Source organism: Lampetra fluviatilis, chromosome 59, assembly GCF_964198595.1.
Source record: "Lampetra fluviatilis chromosome 59, kcLamFluv1.1, whole genome shotgun sequence".
Lineage (NCBI taxonomy): Eukaryota > Metazoa > Chordata > Hyperoartia > Petromyzontiformes > Petromyzontidae > Lampetra > Lampetra fluviatilis.
This window is the reverse complement of record NC_136333.1, coordinates 4,907,344-4,928,073: the sequence shown is the minus strand read 5'-3', so window position 1 is coordinate 4,928,073 and position 20,730 is coordinate 4,907,344. Positions and strand designations below refer to the sequence as shown.

The 20,730-nt window shown below is 54.5% G+C and overlaps 1 protein-coding gene and 1 long non-coding RNA gene across 3 annotated transcripts in view; both read left to right on the top strand.

Moving 5' to 3' along the window:
* Positions 1-16,400, top strand: part of LOC144950817 (synaptotagmin-11-like) — a 30,790-nt gene extending 14,390 nt beyond the window's left edge. The window contains exons 2-4 of one of the 2 annotated variants that reach the window (XM_078880929.1): positions 7,617-8,728; positions 12,375-12,492; positions 14,218-16,400. In XM_078880929.1, coding sequence (XP_078737055.1) covers positions 7,617-8,728; positions 12,375-12,492; positions 14,218-14,549 — 1,562 coding nt within the window. In that variant the 3' untranslated portion in view covers positions 14,550-16,400. Of the gene's footprint in view, positions 1-7,616; positions 8,729-12,371; positions 12,493-14,217 lie in introns of both variants that reach the window. The other variant, XM_078880928.1, reaches the window with a different exon arrangement.
* A 260-nt stretch (positions 16,401-16,660) lies between these two features.
* LOC144950818 (uncharacterized) lies at positions 16,661-20,730 on the top strand. The gene is made up of 2 exons (XR_013640409.1): positions 16,661-19,346; positions 19,449-20,730. It is a non-coding gene; the product is annotated as an uncharacterized LOC144950818 (long non-coding RNA).

Below are 20,730 nucleotides of genomic sequence, written 5' to 3'. Positions count from 1 at the left end.
CACCCCCCCCCGCCTTTTCAATTCACCAACCTCCTAGTAGTAGTGCGATATGACAGAACAGATCTATAGGCTAGAGGTATCGATGTAGCGATTATTATAAGGAGGAGATGCAGGCTCGATTTCGATCGGAGAGATTAACCGTCGCGTGATATCAATGAGCTCCTCGTGTTTATTGGGATTTCAATTCGGGCTGAAATTCGATGTTTGCACCTCGTATTTATTTTTTATTTTGTGAATCCAGGGGAGGGAGAGGGGGGGGCCCATTTTAGTTTTTTGGGGGGGCTGGGGTGGCGTGGGCGGGGGGGGCGTTAAGCTTCTGCTTCTTCTGAGCGCTGCCACGCGTTGATGGACTCTGATTGGGGGGGGGGGGGAATGTCAAATCGTGTCTCGATCCTGTCTCCGCGGTGAATTGCGGCACATGGCTCGGTCCACACGCGGCAGGGGCCGCCCGGCTTTGATCTCGGGGTTCATTCTCGGTCTTTCCCTCGCCTCGCCGGCTTCTCTATTTGTCATCAGTTCGAAGTCTGCGTCGTACACCAGAGGTCGCAAACGGGTTTTGATTCCTTACCCGTACCCGGCTGCACCAGGGTCGCAAACGGGTACCCGTAACCCGGCCGTACCCGTACCATACCCGTACCCAGACGGGTACGGGTAGGGTACGTGGGAGTCAGTGTCTGGGAAGATGAGAGACACTTTTCAATCCACCGCTGGATGAATGTTTCCCCCAACGCATTGTCCGGTCATAGGAGTTGTTTGACCATACTTCACCACCCTGGACAATAAGGGGGTGGTGGGGGGAGGTGGAAACTCAGCACGGGCTCGGATATCGCTCGGCCACTGATATCAGCCATGGCCAGGAATCGATCTCATAACGCAGTGCGCTCTCAACAATGTTTCCCATTTCCTTCCAGAAAAACAACAACAACAACAACAACCTTTTGTCCAGCCACTGCGAGACGAAGCCCTCCCCCACGCTCACTCGGGCCAATTGCAACAATTACATTTGTATGTTAAATAACAATGTATTGATTTAACACGTAGGCTTTCGCGACCAGAATGATCCATAATATGGGTTTTTTGTGGTTAGATCGCGTAAAATATAAATTCATCTTCTTGGTTCTTTCGGTAAAGTCACGTAGAAGGGAAGTAATAAAATAATAAAAATAAAACATAATAAAATAATAATATAATATCATTCTACGTGACTTTACCGAAAGAACCAAGAAGATGAATCCCTGCAGTCACGAAAGCTTTAAATCGAAATATAAATGTGTCGTTATCTGTCTGTCCGCCTGATGATGCTAGTTGTAATTACTTGCGAAACGTCGTACTCAGATTGTAAATGTTGTGGATTTGCTGTCCAACACACCGTAGTGCTGTACTAGCAACGAATTGGCTACGTTCTGTTTGCGTGACAAACCTCGCTAATTGGCTGTGTCGGGTGGTGGCGGTACTCACCGCTGCCTACCCAGTGGTTACTCAACACTGCCGACTCTACTAATAAGGTTTTCCCCTTTTATCTGGCAACAAAACTGACACCTTTTGCAAGGAATCATGCTTACATTAACCACAATACCTGCAGTCAAATGCAAACAAAAAACAAGCCTAGTCTCATATGGTGTTCGACCAGATAACGCCAAAAGGCGCCTTTTGGCGTCATCTGGTCGAACACCATATGAGACCAGGCTCTAAAGAAAGCTGTCTCTGGTGTGGACCAATTAGTTTCAAAGACAATGCATAAATTATCAGAGTATTGTTTTTTGTTTGCATTTGACTGCAAGTATTGTGGTTAATGTAAGCACGATTCCTTGAAAAAGGTGTCAGTTTTGTTGCCAGAAAAAAGGGGAAAAACCCTATTAGTATATTTTGGTACTGGCAAAGGAGGTCCCATGATGTAACTGCCGACTCACTTCCCTGCTCCGAAACTCTGTGTGCCTCTGTTCACGAAAGCTCGCATCACAAAATGTTTTTTATTTTTTGTTTAAAGACGAACTCCTCGCCCTTATCCCGCGGCGTAAACAGGCGCAGTCTCCAACTCTCGCCATCATCTCCGTCTCTCTTCACGCCTCTCTAGATTTCTGCGTAGAAAGGTCCATTGCCCGAAACGTCGCCTGTTTTCTATTTTTAGAAACAGGCGACGGGTTCCTCGAGCCTCGGATTTTGGAGCTCCCAAGTGGAAATTTCCACTGAAATTTGGCATTCACAGCGGTGGGGACGGTAAGTTGAGAGGAGGGGAAGGGAGATAAACTCCCCATCACCCCCTCCCCTCCTACTTGAGGTGCTCCATGCAGCCGGCCACACTTTTACCACGAGCCAGACGGGTGGCGATGAACGATCAACGTCCCCGTCGTTCATCACGCCGCGCCGCGCCGCACGCCAATGCCAACACCGCCGCGGTTGCCGATGATGCCCCTGCCTCCACCACCACCAGCACCACCACCACCAGCACCACCACCACCAGCACCACCACCAGCACCACCACCACCAGCACCACCAGCACCACCAGCACCACCACCACCAGCACCACCAGCAGCACCACCACCACCAGCACCACCACCAGCACCACCACCAGCACCACCACCAGCACCACCAGCACCACCAGCACCAGCACCACCAGCACCACCACCAGCACCACCTTCCTTCCTTGCCCTCCCTAATCGTAATTCCCAACACCGGCTGCTACGCCGTCTGCTCCGCAATCATTTTGGGCGAATCGGCAAGGACACGGGGAGGTGTTGGCATGGGGGGGGGGGCGCTGGGGGTGAAGGTGGAAGAGGCGGGGGTAGGGGGGGTGGTGGAGTTGGGGGGGAAGAGGAGGAGGAGGGGGGGGTGGTTGGGCATGGGGTTGGTGTGGTGGCTCAGACAGAGATGGTGGTGGCGTAGGAGTGGTGGGGTGGGGGTGTGGAGGAGGGGACGCAGACAGAGATGGTGGTGGAGTGGGAGTGGTGGGGTGGGGGGGAGGTGGGTCAGACCGACACGCACGCACCAGACTCCTTCCGTCTGGGAGTCAGTGTCTGGGCAGGAGGGAGGAGCTGCTTGTGGTGATGGGGACAAGAGCTGGCTGCTGTGTTTCTCGCTCACTGCCAGAGGGACACGTGACCCAGGGCTTTAACATCGGCGGGCGGTGGACCGGCGAACGCCGAGCGAGTCCGATGCAGTGTCCGATGCAGTGTCCGGGCCATTGGCTGTGAATGTCATTTAAGAATTATCGATTGCAAGTGATCACAATAACAACGCCTGGTTGATCGATGCTTACGACAACTAATCGCCCGGCAAACGCACGCCACGGATGGTGGTAACGGCTAGGCGGTGAGCCCGAGCCAATGTTCCCACCACGCACCACCACCAGCACCACCACCACCAGCACCACCACCATCACCACCACCAGCACCACCACCACCACCAGCACCACCAGCACCACCACCAGCACCACCAGCACCACCACCACCAGCACCACCACCATCACCACCAGCACCAACACCAGCACCACCAGCACCAGCAGCACCACCACCAGCACCACCACCACCACCACCACCAGCAGCACCACCAGCACCACCACCACCAGCACCACCACCAGCACCACCAGCACCACCACCAGCACCACCACCAGCACCACCACCACCACCAGCAGCACCACCACCACCACCAGCACCAGCAGCACCACCAGCACCACCACCACCACCAGCACCACCACCACCAGCACCACCAGCACCACCACCAGCACTACCACCAGCACCACCACCACCAGCAGCACCACCACCACCACCACCAGCACCACCAGCACCACCACCACCAGCACCACCACCAGCACCACCACCACCACCAGCACCACCAGCACCACCACCAGCACCACCACCAGCACCACCACCACCACCAGCAGCACCACCACCACCACCACCAGCACCAGCAGCACCACCACCAGCACCACCACCACCACCAGCAGCACCACCACCAGCACCACCACCAGCACCACCACCACCACCACCAGCACCACCAGCAGCACCACCACCAGCACCACCACCAGCACCACCACCACCACAAGCACCACCAGCACCACCAGCACCACCACCACCAGCACCACCACCACCACAAGCTCTGCGGTCTTCTATACATTCAGACGTTACCGCACCTCCGATTTAGCACGGTTGGCTACGTACGGTGCGAAAGAAGTTCAACGTACATACATACTGCACATGGACTAACACTGCCCATAGACTCAACACTGCCCATAGACTTAAAACTACCCATAGACTAACCCAACACTACCCATACACTAACACTGCCTATTGACTCAACACTGCCCATAGACTAACACTACCCATAGACTAACACTACACTACCCATAGACTAACACTGCCTATTGACTCAACACTTCCCATAGACTAACACTACCCATAGACTAACACTACACTACCCATAGACTAACACTGCCTATTGACTCAACACTTCCCATAGACTAACACTACCCATAGACTAACACTACACTACCCATAGACTAACACTGCCTATTGACTCAACACTTCCCATAGACTAACACTACCCATAGACTAACACTACACTACCCATAGACTAACACTGCCTATTGACTCAACACTTCCCATAGACTAACACTACCCATAGACTAACACTACACTACCCATAGACTAACACTGCCTATTGACTCAACACTTCCCATAGACTAACACTACCCATAGACTAACACTACACTACCCATAGACTAACACTGCCTATTGACTCAACACTTCCCATAGACTAACACTACCCATAGACTAACACTACACTACCCATAGACTAACACTGCCTATTGACTCAACACTTCCCATAGACTAACACTACCCATAGACTAACCCAACACTACCCATAGACTAGCACTGCCTATTGACTCAACACTGCCCATAGACTAACACTACCCATAGACTAACCCAACACTACCCATAGACTAACACTGCCTATTGACTCAACATTGCCCATAGACTAACACTACCCATAGACTAACACTACACTACCCATAGACTAACACTGCCTATTGACTCAACATTGCCCATAGACTAACACTACCCATAGACTAACACTACACTACCCATAGACTAACACTGCCTATTGACTCAACACTTCCCATAGACTAACACTACCCATAGACTAACACTACACTACCCATAGACTAACACTACCTATTGACTCAACACTGCCCATAGACTAACACTACACTACCCATAGACTAACACTGCCTATTGACTCAACACTTCCCATAGACTAACACTACCCATAGAGGCATAGACTAACACTACACTACCCATAGACTAACACTGCCTATTGACTCAACAGTGCACCTCGATTAGCAAGGTTGGTCACGTACGGTGCGAAAGAAGCTCAACGTCTATTCCCTACGTGACTTTACTTAAACACCCAGTCGTTCATAAAAGTTGAAGGCGGTATAGTACTATAGTAATAGAGCAAGTGCAGAATCACTGAACCGGAATTGATAGCTTGAAAACATTTAGCGCGGGGCCTTTGAAAAGTGCGGGGCCCTGTAGCTACTACATATATAGAAGTAGCTACTACATATGTACTACAGTAGTAGCTACTACATATGTACTACAGTAGTAGCTACTACATATGTATTACACATGTTGTAATAGCTACTACATATGTAGTAGTAGCTACTACATATGTACTACAGTAGTAGCTACTACTACATATGTAGAACTACATATGTAGAACATAGGTAGTAATAGCTACTACATATGTAGTAGTAGCTACTACTACATATGTACTACATACTATCTTCTTGGTTCTTTCGTTAAAGTCACGTAGAAGGGAAATAATAAAATAATTAAAATAAAACATAATTAAATACAATTCTCACTACATACTACATATGTAGTAGTAGCTACTACTACATATGTACTACATACTACATATGTAGTAGCTACTACGATGATAATCCGGCATTGCTCCACGGGACAGACTCTCGCTGTCCGGATACGTAACTGCCTCCCTGATGAACACGTTGTCGGCGAAATCACCGATTCTGTTCTGCAGGCCTTCAAATGCTGAGCACACACTTGCGCACACACGGGGCATCTGATAACTTCACCACGCACCTCGCAGGGACTACTTTGAGTCTTTGACCTGCACACTCTTAGGTGTTTTCGGTAAAGTCACGTAGGTAAAAAATAATAAAATAATAATATTAAATCACGACGTTTCGGAGGCAACACAAGTCTCCGTCTTCAGGTGGGACCGTCACAGCTAAATTTACTGTATCAACACTATGAGATCTCCTTTACCAGTGGCAAAATATAGTAATAGGTTTTTACCCTTTTAACTGGTACAAAATCTGACACCTTTATACAAGGCATCATGTTTGCAATAACCTCAACACAAGAAGTCAAGACTTCTTGTGTTGAGAAAGTCAAGACTTCTTGTGTTGAGGTTATTGCAAACATGATGCCTTGTATAAAGGTGTCAGATTTTGTACCAGTTAAAAGGGTAAAAACCTATTACTTTACCGTATCAAGTGAAGAGAAATCCAAAGGACAAGATCTTAAATACTGGTTAAGGGGAGGGGTGAGGGGCTTATCTAAATGTGGTAGTCAGGGGCTGACCTGCAGTCAACCAATGGTCATGCCGATTAGATGTCCTCACGTCCGACGTGGCTTTTGTTCACAATTGCACAGAAATTAAACAACAACAACAAAAACGATGGAACCGGTGGGTATTCACATCCGCTGTGCCACGCACTCGGCCAACCTACTTGCGGATGACTGCTGCGAAGTATGACCTTGAGTTTTGATTATAGTGTGCTGATCTTTAAAGGTGCATTGAAAAATGTTGATACTGCTACTGATCCTCCTGCTGTTATGGAGTGACTCATGCAGCCAGCTGTGGCTGCAAAGTTTGGTCGTACATGTTATGTGTATATTGTTTACTGTTAACTTTGAATCACAGTACCTATGATCACTGTTACATTGTTTTTATAGCTTTCTTTTGGTGATTTTGAAAGCGTTTTTGGTTTAGCCATGCTTGTTTGTCGTAGTACAGAGTTAGCCTGATAACTTTAATCTAAATTGTCTTATGGTTGTTATTGTTTGACTTGTATCCCACTGGGAGTTTTGCACACAGTGTTAAAATACGGTGTTTTTTCTGCAAGACTTTGCTGTTTTTTCCTGGATTTTTCTGTTTGCGTGTAGTCACTTTAAGATGTTTCTTGTTCATGTTTTTGTTTGCTGCGGTTGCACCCGAGCCAAGAGCCACATGGCTCACAGGGTCATACCTAATAAATGAAACTGAACATACTTGCGCCCGAAAGAATTCGCTCCACCGCACGGTTTGAATTCACTCTCCGTGCGGCGATGCAGTCAGCACGTGGGGCATGATGTGCTTGTGCGTGCGTGATGTGCTTGTGCGTGCGTGCGGGTCTCGATGTCCGCGTGTCTTCCCCCTCTGTCTCCTCCAGCACCGCCAACGAGGCTCAAGCCCGCGATGGCTCGCGACAAGTTGGTCTTTGACGGCGGTGTCCGAGTTCGATTCCTTTACTCTCCCTCCACGCTGCCTCTCCCCCCCCCACCCCCCGTCTCGACCTCTCTGCCCTCTCCCCTTGTGACCCCCACCAGACGTGTCTCCCATCGTGGTGGGAATCCTGGGCGCGACGGCGCTGGTGGTGGCGGCGGCCGTCACCGCGCTGTCGTGGACCTGCTGCCGGCGTCGTGGCGGGGACGGCTCCAAGCCGGCGGCGAGCCCGCCCTACCGCCTCGTCCACATGCTCAAGGGCGTCACCGACATCTACGGCGCCGGCGAGAAGCGACACCCGATGCGCGGCAAGCGCGGCTCCGATCAGCAGCAGCAGCAGCCGCCGCAACAGCAGCAGCAAGCGGGCAGCGACCGGCACGGCAAAGGCGGTGCCGCCGCCGCCGCCACGCTCAATAACAACAACAACAACGTGGTGGTGGTGCGGTTCGGCAGCGAGAGGCTGGCGCCCGCGACGGCGCTGTGCAGTCCCGACCGGGCCGGCGGCGGTGCCGGTGCCGGTGCCGGCGGCGGCCTCGGCTTCGGCTCCGGCCCGGTGCGCACGCCGCCCATCATCGAGCCGTTCCGCCACGTCAGGAACGGCGGCGGCGCGTTCCCCGACAAGTGCAGCCCCTCGTCGTCGGCGGCGGCGCCGGCGTCGTCCTCCTCCTCCTCGTCGTCCCTGTCGTCGTCGGCGGCGACAAAGGCCGGCTCCCCGCACACCCCGCCGTACCTCTCGTCGCTCTCCTCCTCCTCGTCCTCCTCGTCCTCCTCCTCGGCGGCGGCGGCGGCGGCGGCGGGGGGCTCGGCGCCACCGGAGGACCTGCCGCTGGGCGCGCTCTGCTTCTCCGTCGAGTACAACTTCGCCAGGAAGGCGCTCGTGGTGACGATCCAGGGCGCGCGAGGGCTGCCCGCCATGGACGGCCAGACGGGCAGCTCGGACCCCTACATCAAGATGACCATCCTGCCCGAGAAGAAGCACAAGGTGAAGACGCGGGTGCTGCGGCGCACGCTCGACCCCTCCTTCGACGAGACGTTCACCTTCTACGGCGTCCCGCACGTGCAGCTCCAGGGCCTCGTGCTGCACTTCCTCGTGCTCAGCTTCGACCGCTTCTCCCGCGACGACGCCATCGGCGAGGTGATGGCGCCGCTCGCCGGCGTCGAGCTCGGCGGGGACAAGGTGACGCTGACGCGCGACATCGTCAAGAGGAACATACAGGTACGGCCACCACCCCCCACCCCCCCTTGTGCTCCGTGCACCGCGCCTCGCCGCTGAGCCGTGCGGACCACCGACCCGGCGATGCGGCCCACTCGAAATTGTTTTTGCTCGTTGGTATTTTGGAATTTCGCCGCAATTTTACGTCGCAAAAGTTCCACGTTCCCTCGAGACGGACTCGTCAGGCGGCAGGGAGACCCCCCTTCGTGTCCGTGGAGAACGGCCCCACGGAAGTGGAGCTCATGGAGCTACCTCCTGAGCTCCCTTCAAGTGACCTCAGCTCCAGCGGACAGTGACGAGAGGGCATCACTTTCCCGCCCGCTCGGCATGTCGAGAGCGTGCCGGTCACAATCGTCACGTCGCTGCTTTTTTTTTTTACATTCCCACAGCTGGAATTTAGCCCAATTCAATGCGGAGCCCAGTTTAGCTCGATGATGTTTTTTTACATTTATTTATTATTTTTTATTTTTTTTACGCATTCAAAAGGCGACCATCAGCTCGCGACGCCTGAGAACCACGTCTAATCACGTAGGGCGGCGATCGAAACCCGGATTCGAGCCCAGGGTCCTGGGCCGTGCGGCCTCAATGCGCCTCTGGCCCCTGGGGCAACCCGGCCGGTCCTACGTGGACGTTCCACTTACAACGGCCGATTGGGACGGACACGAACCCCTCCCCTACGCCCCCCCCCCCCCGCATCACGGCCACTGTCATCACCACCGCCATCATTGCCACCATCATCACCATCATCACCACCATCACCGCCACTGTCATCACCACCGCCATCATTGCCACCACCATCACCACCACCATCACCGCCACTGTCATCACGGCCACTGTCATCACGGCCACCATCATCACCATCACCACCATCATCACCACTGTCATCACGGCCACTGTCATCACCATCGCCATCATTGCCACCACCATCATCACCACCATCACCGCCACTGTCATCACGGCCACTGCCATCACCGCCACTGTCATCACGGCCACTGTCATCACCATCACCACCACCATCATCACCATCACCACCACCATCACCACCACCATCATCACCACCACCACCACCATCACCACCACCATCACCGCCACTGTCATCACGGCCACTGTCATCACCACCACTGTCATCAGTGCGGTCGTTATTCTTGGCACCGCTGCACTGAGCAGACGATTGTCAAATCGGCAGGGGAGATAAACACCCACCAGGCAGCTGCCTGCAAAATCATTTGCAGTAATTTTTTTTCAAATCCGCGTGTGAAACTGATATTCCAATCTCTTTTAATTTCACTCTAACGGCCGTAGTTTTAGTTTCATGATATTTTTTTTACCCTTCATCTCCTCCTCTCTTCGCGGAAAGTGCGGCGGGCGGCGAGCGCGTGGATTTACAGCGCCGTTTAGAATCCTAACGAGCCGTTTGCCGAACGTCGTCTGAGCGCCGTTCTCGAGAAATTTGCATTCACGAAATCGCCCCGCGAGTAGAGGCGTGGAGGGGGGGGAGCGGTGCCCGTGTAATCGCGCCGGAGGAACTTCGAGCGGGGATTCCGTCGGTGCCCCGTCGCAGCTCGCCGTGCCGCCTCGTGAACCGCGCTCACCGACAATCTGAAGCGCCGTTTGCCAAAACCGCAGCGGATGGGCTCCTTGCCCGCGTCTGCGGGGCCACGTTGCAAGTCCCCGCTGACACTGCGGCTTTGTGGCCCCCCTCCCCCCCACCCCGTAACTTCTCCTGTTCCCAGTCAATGTCTACTGCTACTACTACTACCAATATTTGTGTTGATAATTGTTTTTTTACACTTCTATCTGGCAACAAAACTGACACCTTTTTTTACAAGGAGTCATGTTTGCATAGACCACAATACCTGCAGTCGTAATGCAAAAAAAACCATAACTCTGATAATTTATGCACTGTCCTTGAAGTTGATTGGTCCACAACCGAAACAGCTTTCCTTAGAGCCTAGTCTCACATGGGTTGGACCAGATGACGCCAAAAGGCGCACAACTCAAAGACAATGCACCATCAGAGTATGAGAGCTCGGGGTTTGAGTTGTGCGCCTTTTGGCGTCATCTGGTCCAACCCATGTGAGACTAGGCTCTAAGGAAAGCTGTCTCGGGTGTGGACCAATCAACTTCAAGGATAGTGCATACATTATCATAGTTATGTTTTTTGTTCGCATTATGACTGCAGGCATTGTGGTCTATGCAAACATGACTCCTTGTAAAAAAAGGTGTCAGTTTTGTTGCCAGATAGAAGGGTAAAAAAACAATTATCATATTTTTTACTGGCAATTGAGGTTCCAATGGAATATTTGTGTTATTGTATCAGGTAACTGAGCTGTGTGCAGCTCTTTTTCAGAAGCGGCCTGGCCATCGTAAATGACAGCGCGAAACGAAGTTTTGCTGATCGCGTGGACTTCTAAACGTGGAGGGGGTTTAAACCAGAGGGCTCCGGACAAATCTTTTTTTCAAAATCCACGCGACCACAGGGAGAGAAAGACACGCAAACTACAAATATACAGCAGGCGTCGTCAGGGTCGGGATCGAACCCACGACCTCCTGCATACCAGGCGAGGGAGTCAACATCTCCTAGCCACCGTGATGATGATGAGAGAGGGAGAGAGACACGCAAACTCCAAATGTACAGCAGCAGGCGTCAAGGTCAGGATCGAACCCACGACCTCCTGCATACCAGACGAGGTAGTTAACATTTCCTAGCCACCGTGATGATGATAAGAGAGAGACGCAAACTCCAAATACACAGCAGCAGGCGTCAGGGTCGGGATCGAACCCACGACCTCCTGCATACCAGGCGAGGGAGTCAACATCTCCTAGCCACCACGGCGCCCTTATCCCGGGGCGAGCGGTGGTGCCGTGTGGGCCTTTGCCCCCCACGCGCGGGGGGTCGGGGCACGCCGCGTGGCAACCACCGACGCCTCGCAGAAAACGATTCCCAAAATCAGCCGCCGTCAACGGCGCACAGGGAGAACGCGGCAATTAGCGCCTTTTCAGCTTAATTGCCCATTCTGCCGGAGGCAAGAGAAGAGATGTCGGGAAGAAACGACGGCCCTGCTCACTTAATTGGCGCGGGCCCCCACGTCCAAGGAGCCCCCCCCGCCCCCTGTCCCCGTGCCACGCCGCGCGATTAACGATGGGACACGAATTTGCGTCGCGTTCAGTGTCGACGACTTCCCTTCTCCCCTCCACGCTCTCCTCCCCCTCCTGTCTCACGCTCCCTTCCCCTCTTGCTCGCCCGCTCTCTTAAATCTCCTCCTTCCACTTTCCTCTTCTGCCGTTTGCATCCTCCCCCCTCTCCTCCACGTGACGCTTTCTCTCTTCTCCCGTCCCCTCCTCTCCCTCCCTCTTCCTCTCCCTTTTTCTTTCTCTCCTCTCCCCCCTCCTCTCCCTCCCCACCTCGTCTCCCTTCCCCCTCCTCTCTCTCCCTCCTCCTCTTCCTCTCCCCTTACCTACTCTCCTCTCACTTCCTCTCTCTCCCCCCTCCTCTCCCTCCCCCCTCCTCCTTCCTCTCCTCTTCCCTCTTCTACTCTCCTTCCCTCTCTTCCTCTCCCCTCCCCCTCCCCTCCCTCCCCCCTCCCTCTCCCCCCTCCCCTCCCTCCCTCCCCCCTCCCCCCCTCTATCCCGCTGCGCTGGGCAGAAGTCCGTGGGCCGGGGGGAGCTGCTGCTGTCCCTCTGCTACCAGCCGTCCACCAGCCGCCTCAACGTGGTCGTGCTCAAGGCCAGACACCTTCCCAAGACGGACATCGCCGCTCTCTCTGGTACCGCCACCTCTTCCTCCAACTCATCTTCCTCCAACTCATCTTCCTCCAACTCATCTCCTCCAACTCATCTCCCTCCACCTCTTCTTCCTCCAACTCATCTCCTCCACCTCATCTCCCTCCAACTCATCTTCCTCCACCTCTTCCTCCAACTCATCTCCCTCCAACTCATCTTCCTCCACCTCTTCCTCCAACTCATCTCCCTCCAACTCATCTTCCTCCACCTCTTCCTCCAACTCATCTTCCTCCAACTCATCTTCCTCCAACTCATCTCCCTCCACCTCTTCTTCCTCCACCTCTTCCTCCAACTCATCTCCCTCCAACTCATCTTCCTCCACCTCTTCCTCCAACTCATCTTCCTCCAACTCATCTCCCTCCAACTCATCTCCTCCACCTCTTCCTCCAACTCATCTTCCTCCAACTCATCTCCCTCCAACTCATCTTCCTCCACCTCTTCTTCCTCCAACTCATCTTCCTCCACCTCTTCCTCCAACTCATCTTCCTCCAACTCATCTCCCTCCAACTCATCTTCCTCCACCTCTTCCTCCAACTCATCTTCCTCCAACTCATCTTCCTCCAACTCATCTTCCTCCACCTCTTCCTCCAACTCATCTCCCTCCAACTCATCTCCCTCCAACTCATCTCCCTCCACCTCTTCTTCCTCCAACTCATCTCCTCCACCTCATCTCCCTCCAACTCATCTTCCTCCACCTCTTCCTCCAACTCATCTTCCTCCAACTCATCTTCCTCCACCTCTTCCTCCAACTCATCTCCCTCCAACTCATCTTCCTCCACCTCTTCCTCCAACTCATCTCCCTCCAACTCATCTTCCTCCACCTCTTCCTCCAACTCATCTTCCTCCAACTCATCTTCCTCCAACTCATCTCCCTCCACCTCTTCTTCCTCCAACTCATCTCCTCCAACTCATCTTCCTCCAACTCATCTTCCTCCAACTCATCTTCCTCCACCTCTTCCTCCAACTCATCTCCCTCCAACTCATCTTCCTCCACCTCTTCCTCCAACTCATCTCCCTCCAACTCATCTTCCTCCACCTCTTCCTCCAACTCATCTTCCTCCAACTCATCTTCCTCCACCTCTTCCTCCAACTCATCTCCCTCCAACTCATCTTCCTCCACCTCTTCCTCCAACTCATCTTCCTCCAACTCATCTTCCTCCAACTCATCTTCCTCCACCGCCCCTTCCAGACACGGCGGAAAATTCTCAGCAGATTCAGGAGTCGGCCACTGCAATGAGCTTCAAGCGATTCGGACATTCACCATTTTAAACCGGCTGTCAATGAACAGATTAAAAAATAGAGATAGTTGTTTCGTTTATCCATTAATCAATATTTTATACGTACAATTGATTCGTGGGTTTAATCAATGCTACGACGAACGGATAGCGCTCAAGCGCGCGCGGACACGCCAGTGGCCTACTTGCTGTACTGCCTCCATCAGACACCACCTCACATCCCCCCTCCCGGCCCAACGTGGCCACCAAGACACCCGGCCTCACCACAAACCACTCGCATCGCTCTCACCCCTCCCTCCCCTCCCTCTCCACACCACTCCCCTCTCTTTTTTTTATTTGTATTTTTTTTACTTTTTTATTTTTTTTACGATCAGTGGAAACAAGAAGATGCTCGGTGTATTCGCCACTTTGCTTCGTTCATCATTTCGTAAATTTCCGCGCCCCCCCCCCCGTCCCTCCTCTCCCTCCGCGCAGACCCCTATGTGAAGTTGAACGTGCACGTGGGCAACAAGCGCGTGGCCAAGAAGCGCACGCACGTCAAGCGCTGCACCCTCAACCCCGTCTACAACGAGTCGTTTGCCTTCGACGCGCCCGTCGAGTGGCTCTCCGAGCTCTCGGTCGAGTGCCTCGTCGTCAACTCCGACCGGGTCACCAAGAGCGAGGTCATCGGGCGGCTCGTGCTGGGTCACGGCGGCGCCGCAGCCGCCGCCGCCGCCGGCGTCTCGGCAGCAGCCGAGCACTGGCGTGAGATCTTCGAGAACCCGCGGCGCCAGGTAGCCAAGTGGCATTGCCTCGGTGAGTTTTAAGGCGCCGGGCGGGCGCGGAGGCGCAGGCGACGCGAGAGGATCGATCTGTCCGAGGAGGAGGTGGTGGTGGTGGTGGAGGGGTGCGCTTTAAGTTGGTGACGTTTGTTACGATGTTTTGTTTTGGTTGCGTCCTGCACCCCTCCCCCCCTCCTCCTCTCCTCCTCTTGTCCGTGCCGTCGCGTTCCATTCCTCGCCGGGGCCAGGGCAACCGCGGCGTTGATTTGGCGTCGTGCAAATTGATTTGCCCCAACGGTTTCGCGGAGAGGGAGGGAGTCGCTCTCTGTTTGAGCTTCCCTCGTTTTGTTTTACTTTTCTTCTGTTTGTTGATTTATCGAATAATTTTTGTTGATTTCCCGACCGGGGGGGGGGGGGGGGCGTCGTAGGCACCCCCCCCCCCCTGCCCCCCTGCCCCCCCCTGAAGGGTCATCAGTAAAACTCCGCGGCTGGATTCTCGGCACTGTTTGCGTTCGCCTCTTGCAGACATTGCTTCCGCCGATTTACTCGACTTCTGATCATTGTTGAAGTGTCCCGTTATGGTTATTATCGCACTTTATATTCACCGATATTCATACCTTCGTTCACTTTCACTCGTAAATTATGAAACCGTCATGGACGCGAAGAAATTCGAACCAGTTTTGTTTCCAGTGCGCAATATAACTGCCGCTTCCAGTAGCTATTGAAACTCGATCACTTGAAAAATGTGTAAAAAAAATAAATAAACCACGTGATTGAAAATGCCACCACCTAGCACTTGCGTTAAGTACTTTTGGCCGTGCCTGAGAATCCAGCCAAGGTGAGTTTGCTGGCCACTGCTCTCCGAAGCCTTCCGCCTGTTGGGACCCTTAAAAACCCACAGCAGTAGCAGCAGCGGCAGCAGCAGCAGCAGCGGCAGCAACAGTGGCAGCAGCAGCGGCAGCAACATCTGCAGGCAACCGCCACACTCGCTTCTCCTGCAGCAGTTACCGCAGTTGCATCGGCCTCTCTCAAAACCTTACGTGGATAAGATCCACGCTGCCATTGTACTCGGCATCAGTATACGTGACACGAAAGTCACCTTTCGGGTAAGAATTCAAAACGAAGGGTAATCGCACCCTCTAATTTCTCGCATCCGCACCTACGATCAGCGCGGCTGGCAGCGTGCGGGTGAAGATCACGCGACGCCTCGAACGCCGCCGACCGATTTTGCCCACGTGCGGAGGGCGTCTCCTCGCTAGCCCGGTCGCGTGGCCTCCCGCAAATTCAATCAAAAGACGAGCGAGGACTGCCGGCTGCGTAGCGCCGTTGGGCGTCGGAGGAGGCGCGCCGCCGTCGACGACTTTGGCGGCGGCAGGCACGGCCGTCGTGGTCCCAGAGCTCCGTCTCCTCGTTCGTCCAGAGACGCTGGAATTGAACCAGGAGGGGCGGCGGGGGGGTGGGTTAAAGGAAGGGATTCGCATTTCCGCCGGCGCTTTTGCTTGAACGTCTCGGCGGCATCGATGCGCGCGGTGCGTCGCGTCTCATCTCGAGCATTCCATTGCCCTAGCGCAGCCGGAGCTTCAAGGGTAGCGGGCGCTGGGGGGTGGGGGGGGGGTGACGACTCCCGATGTTAGCGCAAGGTCCGCACGGCACCTGCCTGCGTATTGGTGTGTGTGTGTGCGTGTGTGTCTGCCAGCAAGGGAGGGGGTGGTGTGATGTTTGCGATGTGTTTTTGTTGATCTCTCTCTCGAGTCGGGAAGTGCGTCATGGCCGCGCGCGTGGTCGTGTTTTCGTAGAGAGAGTTCAGAAGCGATGGGAAAGGAAGCTTAGGAGGAAAGATTTTGACGAAACAAAAAAATATATTGAAAACCCACCCCCCTCTCCCCCCAAAAGAAATACACAACGATCATCACTCATGGGGATGTTTTGCGTTTGATTTAATCACCGATCGTCTATGCAAATTCAGCTGGGTTTGGGGCGCCTGCACGAATGTGCGAGCGCGTACGCCCCACGCGAGATAATTTTTTTTCCCCCTCGTTTATTTTTTTTTGACCCATTCGCGATCAATCGCAGTTCAAAGTAAAGAAGTCCGTCGATCGGCGTTGGGGACGACGCGAAAATCGGAGGCGTGGGGTGGTGGTCGGGGGTCAGGGGTCAGGGGGTCAGGAGGTCAGGGGGTCGCATTGCCGGAGCGCACCAAACCGTTTGTGCCCGCCGCGCCGCTTGGCCGGTTCAGGGCCCCATTTCTCGCACGTTCATTTGCGCCACATTGCGCAGAGGAGAGAGGGGAAAAAAATGCATCTTACCATTTAACGAGTGAAACTAAAATATATATATAAACATATGCCTCTCGTTGTCGTTAATTACAATAACGAACACAATATTCCCCGCCTCCCAAATAATTTTTTCGTGATTTTTCCATTCGGGTGGGAGCAGAACGTCGATCATCAACGTCTACGGATGTTTGAGGTCAGAGGTCGGGACTGTACGTATGTATTTTGAACTTCTTTCGCACCGTACGTAGCCAAGCGTGCCTATCGGAGGTGCGGGGGAAGGACAACAATCGAAAGGCAAAAACCAATTCTGAAGAAATGAGTTTACAATCTAGATGATGATTAAAAAGTGTATAGCTCTAGTGGATTCCTAATATCAGAGAGAAGAACGTTCCAGACGGTCGCAGAAGCGCGTCTGACGGCGACCGCCGTCTTTGTTCGACGGTTGCCCAAAAGTCGCCGCTGCCGCGAGGATGACAGAGACTGCTTCGGCGCGGTCACGTGACCGTCTTGACAAACGCCGATCGTCGATGTAGGGGACACGCGCGCTCGTTACTCGCGACCCCGACACGCTCGCACGTCAGCGCAGGGCAGGACCCGGACCAACAGCGACGGGACCAACAGTGGCGCTGCGCGCACGAACACGGACGGGTCGCGCAAGTCCACAAGCGCCCTGCCCCCCCTCCCGGTCTCACCTTTAACCCAACGCGACGTCCCTCCGTCGGTCGGATGAAGACCTCGGAAACCCCGCGCTGCGGTCGAAAAGTCTCAATCGGTGGGGAGTAGAAAGTTGCGTGGGGGACGCTGCCGTGGCGCCACGGTGGAGCCGGTCCGCTCACTCGGGAGGTCGCCGGTTCAACCTCCCCCGAGCGGGAGTTGAAACGATGGGGGCGATCTTCTCTTAAATCCCGACCCGGCCACAGCCGGTGAATGGGCGGGTCACGCGCGGTGGGGTCAAGCACGTGGGTTGCTACCCACCGCTTCCAAAGACGTCTGGCCGGCGTGGAAGACAAAGTTCGGCCCCCCAGCGACAGCCCCCCCCCCCCCCCCCTGCCACCAGCGGCGGGCGCGAGCAAAGGAATTTCAGGCCTGCGCCTCTGCCCCCCCCCCCCGTGGCTTTGGGGTGGCGTAAACACCCACGTCGCTCGCCACGCGAGGCGAAAGCCGCCCTCCGGATGGACGCCGGAGGAAGCGCTTGCGACGATCGCGTCGCGTCGATTCCACGTTCCTTCGATGGGGCCCCCCCCCCCCCCTCCCTGGGCACGTGAACGGCGTAATGAGTTTAAAGTTGAAACGCAGCGGCGGTCACCGTCGGCGTGACTGCGGCGCCGGGTGCAGCATCACTAACCGGTACTCCCCCCCCCGCTTCCCACGCGCACACACCGCGCGCACAAAGACAAAGATCACCCGGATAGCCTGAACAGACTGTTGCGGCAAGTGCTGTTAACGAGTTGCACCTACCAAGGCCCACGTGGCACACGGGGTGGTGTGTTGTCAGCGACTCGCCCGACTCCCTTTGTCTCCCTCGTGGCAAAGTTTGCACACCGCACCAGGTACACGTTTGAGGCCGAGTCTACCTACGGGAGGCCCACAACAAAACAAACGTACAAACACGCACACACTGGCCAACTGCCACTGGCCGACGCTGCAATGTTCAAGCAACGTTGAACAAACTTCAGCGGGGAGCACCTCCCTGTGGTGTGCACAGTGACACCGCCGCCACTAACCGTGACACCGCTAAGGGTGTCACTGCTAAGGGTGACACCGCTAAGGGTGACACCGCCGCAGTGAGTGCAGTGGGGACATCAGCGATGGGGACGCGTTGCGACGTCAACTCTGTCACGCGGCACACGACGGCACCCCCCCCCCCGCCGCCTGCCCCCAAAGAGAAAGGGTGAGAGTGTTTTAAAAAAAAAAAGATAAAAAAACGAAAAAAAATGTTCGAAAGTTGCATCGGTATGAAAATTCGAAAGCAGATAACAATTGGTAATTGTTTTTTTTACCCTTTCATTTGCCAGATAAAAGGGTAAAAAAAACAATTATCATATTTTGCTACTGGCAAAGGAGGTTGCAATGGCAGATAACAATTCATATTCCTGGATCTTTCGGTGAAGACACATAGCGAGGTTATGTTATCCGACTCTCCGTGTTGTATTGCGTTTATATTTCTAAGTTTACCAGGTTTCTTTTCTCTTTCATTTGTACCTGATGATGATTGCTTGTGTTGCAATCGAAACGTCGTATTCTATTTAATTTATTTCCTATCTACGTGACTTTACCGAAAGACCCAAGAAGATGAATTCCTGCAGTCACGAAAGCTTTAAGTCAGGATTCAGATAAGAACTGTAAAATCGCTTCTGTAAAGCCAGATTTTAGTTACTTACGTTAAAATCTGGGTTTCTTCGGTGGCCACCGAACCCGTTTCCGGCTCTGATACAAATGCGGATCGTGTCCGGTGACCACCGCAGGCATAATTCCCATTGCCGTGGCCCTGTGTGTGTGCGTGCGCGTGTGTGTGCGCGCGTGTGCGTGTGTGCGTGTGTGTGTGCGTGCGTGTGCGCGCGTGTAGGTGTGTGTGTGCGCGTGTGTGTGCGCGCGTGTGCGTGCGTGTGTGTGTGCGTGTGTGCGTGTGTGTGTGTGCGTACGTGTGCGCGCGTGTGCGCGCGTGTAGGTCTGTGTGTGTGCGTGTGTGCGCGCGTGTGCGTGCGTGCATTCCGTTGTCCCGGCTCCACTGCTCCGCTCGCTCGCTCCTCCGCTGTCGATTGCGCTTCACGTGGAAGAGAATTCGCTTCTGGCCACGGCCTCTCACTGCCACCCCCCACCAACCCACGAACCCACCGATCACCAACTCGCGCCGCTCCCCGAAGAAATCCACGGCGGCTGACGTCCGGGTCGTGCCTGCAGCTCGTTCGACCGCGACGCGAGAAGTTTACTCCATGGGGGATGGGGGGGAGGGGCCAAGAGCTTCCTTCAGGCACCTCAATTCAAGAGACCCCCTCCACCCCCCCCCGGCGCACGTGGGTGCTGAACGTCCCCCCGACGTCGTGCCGAACGGCTTCCACGTGCCGGGCTCGTAATGGTGGGGGGGGGGGGGGACATACTCTTAGTTCTTTCGGTAAAGTCACCACGTAGGTAAAAAATGAAGTTAAAATTAATAAAAAATAATAATAATAAAATCACGACGTTTCGGAGGCAACACAAGTCTCCGTCATCAGGTGGGACCGTCACAGCCAGATTTGCTGCATCAAGTGAGGCAGGGATTCCAAGATGCAAGCTCTTAAATACAAGTTCAGGGGGAGGAGAGGGGGGGGAGGAGCTTATCAGAATGTGGTAGCCAATGAATGGAACGTATCGGGAGGAGGGGGGGCGGGGCTAAAAGAGGGCACGAGGTGCTCGTTGAGAGCGCTGCTGGGAGAGAGAGCGATCCGGCACGAGGGTCTAATCCCTCTGCGGTCATCTCGATGTGGGGACATCTCTCGTCGTGCGGACACAGGCGGTGACAGGGAGGATGGCTGCTCTCGCCCCTTGCCCTCGTCGCGAGTCGAACAGAAAGTTGGAGCGACCCGTGGCCCGGATGACCATCGAGGCATTTGGTGCTCAGCTCCTGATGTAGCAGGGGGGGGGGGGGCAGTGGTGGAAGTTGCTCACTTCCTCTGGCACTCACGTTCCTCGACTCCAAGGTGGATGACCGATGGCGTGAGTCAAGCCCCCCCCCTCCCCAACCACGATTTGAACTCTGAACTTTCTGGCCGCCCGGCGCGATCCATCTGTGACCGCTCCAGCCGCTCACTGGAATAAGCCCGTGGGCGCGGAACGTCGTTCGCCCAGAGACAAGGTCCGCGCTTAGCGGTTCACTCGTTTGTTTGAGCGCAGCGCCGTCAGGATTATAACCCGCGGTGAGCAAAAACGGCGCCAATGGACAACAACACAACAACAACAAACAACAACAACAA